The 14,375-nt window shown below is 42.3% G+C and overlaps 1 protein-coding gene across 2 annotated transcripts in view; it reads left to right on the top strand.

Moving 5' to 3' along the window:
* The window catches only part of LOC112260546 (dipeptidyl aminopeptidase-like protein 6), a 123,725-nt gene that overhangs the window by 96,679 nt on the left and 12,671 nt on the right, over nt 1–14,375 (top strand). For both annotated transcript variants that reach the window (XM_024435738.2, XM_024435739.2), the window contains exons 9-13: nt 8,377–8,531; nt 8,796–8,893; nt 13,320–13,446; nt 13,560–13,598; nt 13,788–13,895. In XM_024435738.2, coding sequence (XP_024291506.2) covers nt 8,377–8,531; nt 8,796–8,893; nt 13,320–13,446; nt 13,560–13,598; nt 13,788–13,895 — 527 coding nt within the window. The remainder of the gene's footprint in view (nt 1–8,376; nt 8,532–8,795; nt 8,894–13,319; nt 13,447–13,559; nt 13,599–13,787; nt 13,896–14,375) is intronic.

The following is a 14,375-nucleotide window of genomic DNA, read 5'->3' as shown; positions in this document are numbered from 1 at the left end:
CCCGGCCGATACGAGGAGCTGGAATATACCGAACCGGGCTGTGCACCCGCACTGGAGACACCGTGCGCTCCACAGCATAACACGGTGCCTGCCCGGTCTCTCCAGCCCCCGGTAAGCACAGGGAGTTTGCGCAGGTCTCCTACCTGGCATAGCCATACTCCCTGTAAGCCCCCCAAGAAATTTTGGGGCTGACTCTCGGGCTTCCATCCGCTCTGCCGTGCTAGCTCCTCATAATGCCGCCTCTCTGCTTTTGCTGCCTCCAGCTCGGCTTTGGGGCGACAATAATCTCCAGGCTCATTCCAGGGTCCTTTACCGTCCAATTCCTCCTCCCATGTCCATAACTCCAGGTGGTGCAACCTCTCCCACTGTAGCTGCTGCTGCTCCTGCTGCTGCTGCCTCTGTTGCCTCTTCTCCTGTTGCTCCTTTGGGCGGCTACACTCCCCTGGTTTAGCCCAGGGTCCTCTCCCGTCGAAGATCTCCTCCCATGACCAGAAATCCTTGGTGAGCATCTCCTTTTTCGGCTGCTCCTGCCTGTTGACACGCCGCTTGGTCCGTTGGTGGTGGGTGATTCTGTAACGGTTTTCTAGTGGTGATGAAGGAGAGTCGGACCAAACTGCAGCGTGTCGATTGCGATCCATGTTTAATATAACAAAGAAACACGAACTTACAAAAAAAACAATAAACGAAACCGAAACAGCCTATCTGGTGCAAACTAACAACGAGTACACATAGGACACTAAGGACAATCACCCACGACAAACTCAAAGAATATGGCTGCCTAAATATGGTTCCCAATCAGAGACAACGATAAGCACCTGCCTCTGATTGAGAACCACTCCAGACAGCCATAGACCTTGCTAGACAACCCACTAAGCTACAATCCCAATACCACCACCAAAACCCCAAGACAAACACACCACAATTACAAAAACCCCATGCCACACCCTGGCCTGACCAAATACATAAAGATAAACACAAAATACTTTGACCAGGGCGTGACATGTATTTACCCCCTAAAAATGAAATGCTAATTAGCTGCTAATGTGGCTATCATAAATAACTACAAATGCCATGATGATCTGGACGAGACTACCAAATCGAGGCAAAATAAGAATCTCTGGATTAACTATCTAATGTTAGCTAAATGTAAAATCAGCGAAAAAGAAAAATCCCTTTTTCAGGACCCTGTCTTTTAAAGATAATTCATAAATAATCCAAATAACTTCAAAGATCTTCATTGTAAAGGGTTTAAACACTGTTTCCCATGCTTGTTCAATGAACCATAAACAATTAAGGAACATGCACCTGTGGAACGGTCGTTAAGACGTTAGGCAATTAAGGTTACAGCTTACAGACAGTAGGCAATTAATAAGGTCACAGTTATGAAAACTTAGGACACTGAAGAGGACTTTCTACTGACTCTGAAAAACAACAGTTACACCAGGAACGCACAATCCCTCCATCAGGGCTCAGACTGTCCGCAATAGGCTAAGAGAGGCTGGACTGAGGGCTTGTAGACCTGTTGTAAGACGGGTCCTCACCAGACATCACCGGCAACAAAATTGCCTATGGGCACAAACCCAACGTTGCTGGACCAGACAGGACTGGCAAAAAGTGCAGTCACTGACGAGTCGCGGTTTTGTCTCACCGATGGTGATGGTTGGATTCGCGTTTACCATCGGAGGAATGAGCGTTACACCGAGGCCTGTACTCTGGAGCGGGATCGATTTGGAGGTGGAGGGTCCGTCATGGTCTGGGTCACAGCATCATTGGACTGAGCTTGTTGTCATTGCAGGCAATCTCGACGCTGTGCATTACAGGGAGGACATCCTCCTCCCTCATGTAGTACCCTTCCTGCAGGCTTATCCTGACATGACCCTGCAGCATGACAATGCCACAAGCCATACTGCTCATTCTATGACATGGCCAGGGAAGAGCCCGGATCTCAAATCTGGTGCAGTCCATGAGGAGGAGACGCACTGCAGTACTTAATGCAGTTGGTGGCCACACCAGATACTGACTGTTACTTTTGGTTTCAACCCCCCACCCCCCCTCCATTTCTGTTAGTCACATGTCTGTGGAACTTGTTCAAAACTATAGTTTGTTAACAAGACATTTGTGGAGTTTTAATGACTCCAACCTAAGTGTATGTAAACTTCCGACTTCAGCTGTATCCTCCAAACACCGGCTTCAAGGGCATTATCACTTTTATACAATGGGTAACCAACATATTAAAATAATGGTTTACATATTTCAATAAAACTGTTATTTTGATTAATTTATTCATACTATTTCATCCTTCCACAAGATATAGTCCCGACAAAAATCTAGGGTTGCTACCAAAGCCGACTGGTCGTTGGTTGTATTGGTTTGGTTGCCAGAGACGCGACCCTGTCGTTTTGGGTCTGACAAGTCTTTTTGTTCTATATCTATGGATGTGACCCAGTCATTTGTTCTAAATGTTCCATTGCCATACTGGCTGGCAATGTTCTTCCGATCAGGAAGGAGCCACGTTCTGTCTCATTGGGGCAGTCCGTCAGACTGCCAGATGGTGAAACGTGATTCATCACTGTTTCTGCTGCTCCAGAGTCCAATAGCAGCAAGCTTTAAACCACTCCAACCGACGCTTGGCATTGTGCATGGTGATCTTAGGCTTGTGTGCGGCTGTTCGGCCATGGAAAGTCATTTAATGAAGCTCCCGGCAAACAGTTAATGTGCTGACATTGTTTCCAGAGGCAGTTTGCAACACTAACTACTGAGTTACAACCAAGGGCTGACGATATATACGTGCAACATGCTTCAGCACTCGGCGGTCCCGTTTTGTGAGCTTGTCTGGCCTACCACTTCGCAGCTGAGCCGTTGTTGCTCCGAGAAGTTTCTACTTAACGGATAATGCCAAAGAAGGTGTTTGGAGGACATATTGGCACGGGTGTTGTTGGCAAACCGTGCCAATATACAGTTGAAGTCGGAAGTTTACATACACCTTAGTCAAATACATTTAAAGTTTTTTCACAATTCCTAACATTTAATCCCAGTAAAGATTCCCTGTTTTAGGTCAGTTAGCATCACCACTTCATTTTAAGAATGTGAAATGTCAGAATAATAGCAGAGACAATGATTTATTTCAGCTTATATTTATTTAATCACATTCCCAGTGGGTCAGACGTTGACATACGCTCAATTATTATTTGGTAGCATTGCCTTCAAATTGTTTAACTTTGGTCAAATGTTTCGGGTAGCCTTCAATAAGCTTCCCACAATAAATTGGGTTAATTTTGGCCCATTCCTCCTGACGGAGCTGGTGTAACTGAGTCAGGTTTGTAGGCCTCCTTGCTCGCACAGGCCTTTTCAGTTCTACCCACAAATTTTCTATGGAATTGAGGTTAGGGCTTTGTGATGGCCTCTCCAATACCTTGACTTCGTTGTCCTTAAGCCATTTTGCCACAACTTTGGAAGTTTGCTTTGGGTCATTGTCCATTTGGAAGACCCATTTGCAACCAAGCTTTAACTTCCTGACTGATGTCTTGAAATGTTGCTTCAATATATCCACATAATTTTCCTTCCTCATGTAGCCATCTATTTTGTGAAGTGCACCAGTCCCTCCTGCAGCAAAGCACCCCCACAACATGATGCTGCCAACCCCGTGCTTCACGGTTGGGATGATGTTCTTCGGCTTGCAAGCCTTCCCCTTTTTCCTCCAAACATAACGATGGTCATTATGACCAGTTCAATTTTTGTTTCATCAGACCAGAGGACATTTCTCCAAAAAGTACCATATTTGTCCCCATGTGCAGTTGAAAACCATAGTCTGGCTTTCTTATGGTGGTTTTGGAGCAGTGGCTTCTTCCTTGCTGAGCGGCCTTTCAGGTTATGTCGATGTAGGAATCGCTTTACTGTGGATGTAGATACTTGTACCTGTTTCCTCCAGCATCTTCACATGGTCCTTTGCTGTTGTTCTGGGATTGATTTGCACTTTTCGCACCAAATTCATCTCTAGATGCATAGGGCCAACTGTAAAGTTTGGTGCAGGAGGAATAATGGTCTGGTTCGGGCTAGGCCCCTTAGTTCCAGTGAAGGGAAATCTTAACACTACAGCATACATTGACATTCTAGATGAATCTGTGCTTCCAGCTTTGTTGTAACAGTTTGGGGAAGGCCCTTTCCTGTTTCAGCTTGACAATGCAACCGTGCACAAAGCGAGGTCCATACAGAAATGGTTTGTCGATCGGTGTGGAAGACTTGACTGGCCTCCACAGAGCCAACCTCAACCCCATCGAACACCTTTGGGATGAAATGGAACACCAACTGCGAGCCAGGCCTAATTGCCCAACATCAGTGTCGAACTGCCTAACCTCACTAATGTTCTTGTTGCTGAATGGAGGCAAGTCCCTGCAGCAATGTTCCAACATCTAGTGGAAAGCCTTCCCAGAAGAGTGGAAGCTGTTATAGCAGCAAAGTAGGACCAACTCCATATTAATGGCCATGATTTTGGAATGAGATGTCCGACGAGCAGGTGTCCACATACCTTTGTATGCATGTAGTGTAGTTGCATAATATTTGTATGCCACTAGTGTTATACAGTGACTCTTGAACTGCAGAACCTGATTTATGTTTGAATGTTGTACATTTGATAAATTGTGTTCATGCAGGGCTACCTTGACAAAGAGGCATTGGTCTCAATGGGACTCCCTGCTAAAATAAAGGTTAAATAAATCAAGTAAAATAAAATCTCAGAGCAACATCATCAGACTGGTGTGTGTATGTGAGTGTGTGTCCCTCTCCCTGTCTTACCAGAGCAGAATGATTGGTGTGAGTGTGGTGTAGTATAGTAATGAGACAGGTTTATCTTCCAGCCATGCAGGACAGGAGTGATTGTCAGAGCAGAGAGCGTGTCAGAGCAGAGAGAGTGTCAGAGCAGAGAGAGTGTCAGAGCAGAGAGAGTGTCAGAGCAGAGAGAGTGTCACACAAAACTGACAGCGCAGGGCATGGATCTCATTTCAACACCCCAGTGCCGATTTATCACCCCAGACGTGTCGCGTCAGGAAACGAGAAGCTGTCTGTCTGTCTATGGGGTTATGTATTGGAATAGGAAGTGTGTTATTGATTGGTGATGTGGAGATATGTGCACTGGATCGAAGCAACACTTCCTTTGATGGGCATTAGGCTACTGTGCATAGTAAGCATAATACTGTATTTTCACATTCAGTATATACAGTGCCTACACACACAATGACAGGTATTCATATAACACTTTAGCTTTTATAATAAACTAATGTCTTTACAGTTTACTTATTAGTTTCTAGGGCACAAAATGTGCTTCAAAAGTAGCTTGAATTCATATAGGCCCAATATAGGCTGTATTTCAATTAAAAACATCTTGTTTTTTGGTGCTCCACATTTTCAAAGTGGAAGAAAACATATAGACATTTTTCTAGTAGACCATCTGTCTCTCCTTGAGGGCTGTGGAGATCTGGGTCATGGTCCTCATGCTGTCACCATGACCACACTGAGACTGATATAATACAGTAAGTAACCAGACCCACTGAACTCAGAACTCCTTCACCAAAGCTCTGAAATGCCAGGCCAGTTTCAGCAATATTTCCTCCCATTGATTATCAGTGGGTCAGCAGAGAGCACAGCTCTTTCAGATCACCTATACCCTGCTTCGACTCCTCATACAGATGGTATTTTGCTATGCATCAATAGATTATGTTGGATATATGCTGTCATACTGTACTGAAGATTGTGTTGAACATTGTCCTTGAGAGCATTCAATCAGTTATTTAATTATCCATATCTCATCCCTAGAGAGGCGAACGACGAGTCAACATGTTTGTCAAATCATCGTACACCGCTCTCCTACACAATCTCTGTATGCTGTTCTTCATCGTCCTTCATAGACCATCCTCATCCTCTGTCAACTGAAGTTGAGTCATATTGTGTTTGTCTCAAGGAAAGGCTGCTGTTTGTACGATTCCTTTGATAGGAAGCTTTCCTGGAAGGTCTGTGCTTCCACCTGGTGGGCTTTTGTGGATTATATTTGACTGGGCATATAACTCCATTAATTGAATTACTTATCTTGTCCTTTTCTTTACCTCGGTTTTCAAATGACCTTTTGACATGCACTCTCCTGATAAAGAAATAAATTGACCCAGAACATAATCTGACATTCTACATCCCTCTGTATCTCTGTCGGTAACCCTGCAACATATTTCATCAATAGCTATGAGTAATGGACCTCCACCCCAGTGACAGTACAGTAAATGGGTGCCATAAATCAGAGACAGGCCACAACACATCTGCTCCATCAGCATCTGTTTACTGTGTTGTGTGGTGGAAATAACCTTTATCAGCACACACAGCTAATGAAGTGACTTTGGGATATGATGACATACAGTTGAAGTCGGAAATGTACATACATCTTAGCCAAATACATTTAAACTCAGTTTTTCACAATTCCTGATATTTAATCCTAGTAAAAATTACCTGTCTTAGGTCAGTTAGGATCACCACTTTATTTTAAGAATTTGAAATGTCAGAATAATAGTAGAGAGAATAATTTATTTCAGCTTTTATTTCTTTCATCACATTCCCAGTGGGTCAGAAGTTTCCATACACTTAATTAGTATTTGGTAGCATTGCCTTTAAATTGTTTAACTTGGGTTAAACGTTTAGGGTAGCCTTCCACAAGCTTCCCACAATAAGTTGGGTGAATTTTGGCCCATTCCTCCTGACAGAGCTGGTTTAACTGAATCAGGTTTGTAGGCCTCCTTGCTCGCACAGGCTTTTTCAGTTCTGCCCACAAATGTTCTATAGGATTGAGGTCAGGGCTTTGTGATGGCCACTCCAATACCTTGACTTTGTTGTCCTTAAGCCATTTTGCTACAACTTTGGATGTATGCTTGGGGTCATTGTCCATTTGGAAGACCCATTTGCGACCAAGCTTTAACTTCCTGACTGATGTCTTGAGATGTTGCTTCAATATATCCACATACTTTTCCTTCCACATGATGTCATCTATTTTGTGAAGTGCTCCAGTCCCTCCTGCAGCAAAGCACCCCCACAACATGATGCTGCCACCCCTGTGCTTCATGGTTGAAATGTTGTTCTTCGGTCTGTAAACAATTGTTGGAAAAATGAATTGTCATACACAAAGTAGATGTTCTAACCGACTTGCCAAAACTATAGTTTGTTAACAAGAAGATTGTGGAGTGGTTGAAAGACGAGTTTTAATGACTCCAACCTAAGTGTATGTAAACATCCGACTTCAACTGTATATACTGAACAAAAATATAAATGCAACATGTAAAGTGTTGTTCTCATGTTTCATGAGGTGAAATAAAAGATCCCAGAAATGTTCCATACGCACAAAAAGCATATTAATCTAACATGTCCTCACCAGGGTCTTGACCTGACTGCAGTTCGACGTCGTAACCGACTTCAGTGGTAAAATGCTCACCTTTGATGGCAACTGGCATGCTGGAGAAGTGTGCTCTTCACCGATGAGTCCCGGTTTCAACTGTACCGGGCAGATGGCGTTGTGTGGGCAAGTGGTTTGCTGATGTGAACAGAGTGCACCATGGTGGTGGTGGGGTTATGGTATGGGCAGGCATAAGCTACGGACAACAAACACAATTGCATTTTAGGGGGGGACCAACGATGGCAATTTGAATGCACAGAGATACCGTGATGAGAACCTGAGGCCCAATGCATGGCCCCATTGTCACAAGGATCTGTACACAATTCCTGGAATCTGAAAATGTCCCAGTTCTTCCATGGCCTGCATACTCACCAGACATGTCACCCATTCAGTACATTTGGGATGCTCTGGGTTGACGTGTACGACAGTGTACAGCAGTGTGTTCCAGCTCCCACCAATATCCAGCAACTTTTTACAGCCATTGAAGAGGAGTGGAACAACATTCCACAGGCCACAATCAACAGCCTGATCAACTCTATGTAAGGAGATGTGTCGCGCTGCATGAGGTGAATGGTCGTCACACCAGATATTGACTGGTTTTCCGATCCACACCCCTACCTTTTTTGAAAGGTATCTGTGACCTACAGATGCATATCTATATTCCCAGTCATGGGAAATGCATAGATTAGGGCCTAATGAATCCATTTCAATTGACTGATTTCCTTATATGAACTGTAACTAAAATCTTTGAAATGGTTGCATGTTGCATTACATTTTGTTCAGTGTACATCGTATCAGTAAACAACAGACTATTAGCTTTATTATTAATCTTATAACTATCTTGGAAACCTTATAGTCTTAAAGGCTGCCTTGAAGATGAATGGATGTTATTTATCACCATATTTTTTATACAGTGTGATACAGTAGTTCATTGTTTATGGGGTTTGTTGTTTCAGAGGAGATCCTTCAGACCCACATAGCCCATTGGTGGTCTCCAGATGGTCTCAGACTGTCCTACGCCACCATCAACGACACCCTGGTGCCCAAGATGGAGGTCCCTATTTTCACTGGCACCCCATATCCAATAGGGCTGGAGTACCATTACCCCAAGGTAAATCCCAGAGACAGCCTCTTGTCTATATTCTCTGTCCTCTTTGTCCTACACTGCCCTGACGTTTTTGGGTGAGTGGTATTGAATGAGTACCAATTGTTGTTGTGCAGATCGTCTCTGGTTCAAACCCAGGTCAGAACAGAAAAGGGATCAACTCTTCTACAGAGTTGTGTGGATCTGACAGTTGACTTCACACAGACAAAAAGGATCCATGTAGATACCGTATAACCCACTGAATTATATGATTTCTGATGAAACCTGCAGGCTGGGGAGGAGAACCCTGTAGTACACCTGTCTGTAGTGAGTTTGAATGGCCCCCTTCACACGGTGGAGATGAAGAAACCAGACGACCCCAGGATAGGGTAAGTGTCTCACTGACTGAATGACACAGTTGCACGGTTCAAGATAATCTTTATTATCCCATAGGGCAGTGATCATCAACTAGATTCAGCCGCGGGACAATTATTTTCTTTAGCGCATGGTCAGGAGCCGGAACAAAATTACAAATAATTTGTAGACTGCAAATTGACCGCAAGAAGCACAGAAATAACTTTTGACTAAAACATAATCATTTCAAATCTTGCTTCCATTTGTATACGATCACATATACAGTATCTCTCTATTATGCGTGGGAATACTTTGGAACACATTTCCAAAATTAAATCACTTGGAGATGATTTCCTGGTGTTTTTACAGTCTGTTATATCCAACTATATATACACAGTACCAGTCAAAAGTTTGGACACACCTACTCATTCAAGGGTTTTTCTTTCTTTTTTATTTTACTATTTTCGACATCATAGAATAATAGTGAAGACATCAAAACTATAAAATAACATATGGAATCATGTAGTAACCCAAAAAGTGTTAAACAAATCAAAATCTATTTTATATTTGAGATTCTTCAAAGTATCCACCCTTTGCACATTCTTGGCATTCTCTCATCCTCTCATTTCAATTAACAGGTGTACCTTGTTAAAAGTTCATTTGTGAAATTTCTTCTCTTCCCTTAATGCGTTTGAGTCAATTAATTGTGTTGTGACAAGGTAGGAGTGGTATTGTTACGCCCTGACCTTAGTATTCTTTGTTTTCTTTATTATTTTGGTTAGGTCAGGGTGTGACATGGGTGATGTATGTGTTTATGCACCTGTCTAGGGGTTTTGTATGTCTATGGGTGTTCACTAGTCTAGGTGTTATGTATGTCTATGGTCGCCTGGATTGGTTCTCAATTAGAGGCAGCTGTTTATCGTTGTCTCTGATTGGGAACCATATTTAGGCAGCCATATTCCTTGGGTATTTTGTGGGTTATTGTCTATGTGTTAGTTGCCTGTGGCTGCACTTATCATATATAGCGTCACGTTTGTTGTTTTGTAAGTTTGTTTAAGTGTTCTTCGTTTCATTAAATAAAAAGATGTATTCATCTCACGCTGCACCTTGGTCTCATCCATACAACGAACGTGACAGGTATACAGAAGATAGCCCTATTTGGTAAAATACCAAGTCCGTATTATGGCAAGAACAGCTCAAATAAGCAAAGAGAAATGACAGTCCATTATTACTGTAAGACATGAAGGTCAGTCAATCAGGAAAATTTGAAGAACTTTGAAAGTTTCTTCAAGTGCAGATGCAAAAACCATCAAGCGCAATGATGAAACTTGCTCTCATGAGGACCGCCACAGGAAAGGAAGACCCAGAGTTACCTCTGCTGCAGAGGATAAATTCATTAGAGTTAACTGCACCTCAAATTGCAGCACAAATAAATGCTTCACAGAGTTCACATATCAGACACATAATGGACACCAATAATAAGAAGAGACTTGCTTGGGCCAAGAAACACGAGAAATGGACATTAGACCGTTTGAAATCTGTCCTTTTGGTCTGATGAGTCCAAATTTGCAATTTTTGTTTCCAACCGCCATGTCTTTGTGAGACACAGAGTAGGTGAACGAATGATCTCCGCATGTGTGGTTCCCACCGTGAAGCATGGAGGAGGAGGTGTGGGGGTGCTTTGCTGGTGACAGTGTCGGATTTATTTAGAATTCAATGCACACCTAACCAGCATGGCTATCACAACATACGCCATCGCATCTGGTTTGCACTTAGTGGGACTATCAAATGTCTTTCAACAGGACAATGACCCAAAACACACCTCCAGGGTGTTGGGCTATTTGACCAAGAAGAGTGAAGGAGTGCTGCATCAGATGGGGCAGCAGGTAACCTAGTGGTTAGAGCGTTGGGCCAGTAACCGAAAGGTTGGTGGATCGAGTCCCCGAGCTGACAAGATAAAAATCTGTTGTTCTGCCCCTGAACAAGGCAGTTAACCCACTGTTCCTATGCCGTCATTGTAAGTAAGAATTTGTTCTTAACTGACTTGCCTAGTTAAATAAAGGTTAAATAAAAAAATAAGAAGGTGACCTGGCCTCCACACCACCCAACCTCAACCCAATTGAGATGGTTTGGAATGAGTTGGACTGCAGAGTGAAGGAAAGAGAGATTGCCAAGAGTGTGCAAAGTGTTATTTCATAGTTGTGATCTCTTCACTATTATTCTACAATGTAGAAAATAGTAAAGATAATTTAAAAAAAAAATGTTTTTAATGAGTAGGTGTGTCTATGTACAGTGGGGCAAAAAAGTATTTAGTCAGCCACCAATTGTGCAAGTTCTCCCACTTAAAAATATGAGAGAGGCCTGTAATTTTCATCATAGGTACACTTCAACTATGAAAGACAAAATGAGAAAAAAAATCCAGAAAATCACATTGTAGGATTTTTAATGAATTTATTTGCAAATATATGTAAAAAGTATATGTATACACATGTATACATATACTCCCTGCATACACACATGTATATACATATATATGTGTGTGTGTGTATATATATATATACATATACATGTGTGTGTATATATATACATATACATGTGTGTATGCAGGGAGTATACAGTGCCTTGCGAAAGTATTCGGCCCCCTTGAACTTTGCAACCTTTTGCCACATTTCAGGCTTCAAACATAAAGATATAAAACTGTATTTTTTTGTGAAGAATCAACAACAAGTGGGACACAATCATGAAGTGGAACGACATTTATTGGATATTTCAAACTTTTTTAACAAATCAAAAACTGAAAAATTGGGCGTGCAAAATTATTCAGCCCCCTTAAGTTAATACTTTGTAGCGCCACCTTTTGCTGCGATTACAGCTATAAGTCGCTTGGGGTATGTCTCTATCAGTTTTGCACATCGAGAGACTGACATTTTTTCCCATTCCTCCTTGCAAAGCAGCTCGAGCTCAGTGAGGTTGGATGGAGAGCATTTGTGAACAGCAGTTTTCAGTTCTTTCCACAGATTCTCGATTGGATTCAGGTCTGGACTTTGACTTGGCCATTCTAACACCTGGATATGTTTATTTTTGAACCATTCCATTGTAGATTTTGCTTTATGTTTTGGATCATTGTCTTGTTGGAAGACAAATCTCCGTCCCAGTCTCAGGTCTTTTGCAGACTTCATCAGGTTTTCTTCCAGAATGGTCCTGTATTTGGCTCCATCCATCTTCCCATCAATTTTAACCATCTTCCCTGTCCCTGCTGAAGAAAAGCAGACCCAAACCATGATGCTGCCACCACCATGTTTGACAGTGGGGATGGTGTGTTCAGGGTGATGAGCTGTGTTGCTTTTACGCCAAACATAACATTTTGCATTGTTGCCAAAAAGTTCAATTTTGGTTTCATCTGACCAGAGCACCTTCTTCCACATGTTTGGTGTGTCTCCCAGGTGGCTTGTGGCAAACTTTAAACAACACTTTTTATGGATATCTTTAAGAAATTGCTTTCTTCTTGCCACTCTTCCATAAAGGCCAGATTTGTGCAATATACGACTGATTGTTGTCCTATGGACAGAGTCTCCCACCTCAGCTGTAGATCTCTGCAGTTCATCCAGAGTGATCATGGGCCTCTTGGCTGCATCTCTGATCAGTCTTCTCCTTGTATGAGCTGAAAGTTTAGAGGGACGGCCAGGTCTTGGTAGATTTGCAGTGGTCTGATACTCCTTCCATTTCAATATTATCGCTTGCACAGTGCTCCTTGGGATGTTTAAAGCTTGGGAAATCTTTTTGTATCCAAATCCGGCTTTAAACTTCTTCACAACAGTATCTCGGACCTGCCTGGTGTGTTCCTTGTTCTTCATGATGCGCTCTGCGCTTTTAACGGACCTCTGAGACTATCACAGTGCAGGTGCATTTATACGGAGACTTGATTACACACAGGTGGATTGTATTTATCATCATTAGTCATTTAGCTCAACTTTGGATCATTCAGAGATCCTCACTGAACTTCTGGAGAGAGTTTGCTGCACTGAAAGTAAAGGGGCTGAATAATTTTGCACGCCCAATTTTTCAGTTTTTGATTTGTTAAAAAAGTTTGAAATATCCAATAAATGTCGTTCCACTTCATGATTGTGTCCCACTTGTTGTTGATTCTTCACAAAAAAATAAGGTTTTATATCTTTATGTTTGAAGCCTAAAATGTGGCAAAAGGTCGCAAAGTTCAAGGGGGCCGAATACTTTCGCAAGGCACTGTATGTATACATGTGTATAAATGTTTTTTTTTGTGTGTTTCTTTTACTTGGTGGGGGCATATAAAATCACCTGCTGGCCAAATTTGGACTACGGGCCATATTCATCATGGAATAAGCTTGCATCATAATGTATACCGCATTAACCATGGCAATTCTGAAACAATAGGAAAAGAATATACCTAAACTTGTAACTCATCCCATTGTGTTATTTTTGTAGAATGGAATATTACATCACAATGGTTATGTGGGCCACCACCACCAAGCTGGCAGTCAACTGGCTGAACAGAGCCCAGAACAACTCCATATTGACACTGTGTGAGGCCACCACAGGAGTCTGCACTAAGGTGAATCTCTCTCTCTCACACACACAAGAACACACACAAACATGCATGCATGCACACATTGCCACCCTCTTACACTGGCCCTAGCCCTTACTTGCTATCTCATACTTTTCCAGAAACATGAGGATGAAAGTGATAGCTGGCTACACAAACAGGTAAGTGATATGAACAGTAAAAGCATTTTATAACATTTATCACTCACAACACACATAAAAAACACAACCCATACATTACAGTCAACACTTACAGAAGAAGGGGAGGCGGTTGGAGGGACAGAAGTGCATTTTACCGATTTAGTTGTCTCATGTACTCGGACTCACTCCTCCTTTCTCTCCATACTGTAGAACGAAGCGCCACTCTTCTCCCATGATGGATACAAGTTCTTCTTTACCAGAGCTATACCTCAGGGTGGGAGGGGCAAGTTCTTCCATATCTCCATGTCAACCTCCCAGGTAGAACAACACTGTCCTCCTTCCTGGAGTTATGTACACTACCGTTCAAATGTTTGGGGTCACTTAGAAATGTCCTTGTTTTTGAAAGAATAGCTAATTTTTTGTCCATTAAAATAACCTAAAATTGATCAGAAATACAGTGGAGACATTGGTCATGTTGTAAATGACTATTGTAGCTGGAAACGGCAGATTTTTTATGCAATATCTACATATGTGTACAGAGGCCCATTATCAACAACCATCACTCCTGTGTTCCAATGGCACATTGTGTTAGCTAATCCAAGTTTATAATTTTAAAAGGCTAATTGATCATTAGAAAACCCTTTCACAATTATGTTAGCAGCTGAAAACTGTTGTTCTGATTAAAGAAGCAATAAAACTGGCCTTCTTTAAAGTAGTTGAGTATCTGGAGCATCAGCATTTGTGGGTTCGATTACAGGCTCAAAATGGCTAGAAACAAAGACCTTTCTTCTGAAAATC

The sequence above is a fragment of the Oncorhynchus tshawytscha genome, linkage group LG10 (assembly GCF_018296145.1).
Source record: "Oncorhynchus tshawytscha isolate Ot180627B linkage group LG10, Otsh_v2.0, whole genome shotgun sequence".
In the NCBI taxonomy this organism is placed as follows: Eukaryota; Metazoa; Chordata; class Actinopteri; order Salmoniformes; family Salmonidae; genus Oncorhynchus; species Oncorhynchus tshawytscha.
Note: the sequence above shows the minus strand (reverse complement) of the source record. Positions and strands in the feature narration are given on the sequence as shown.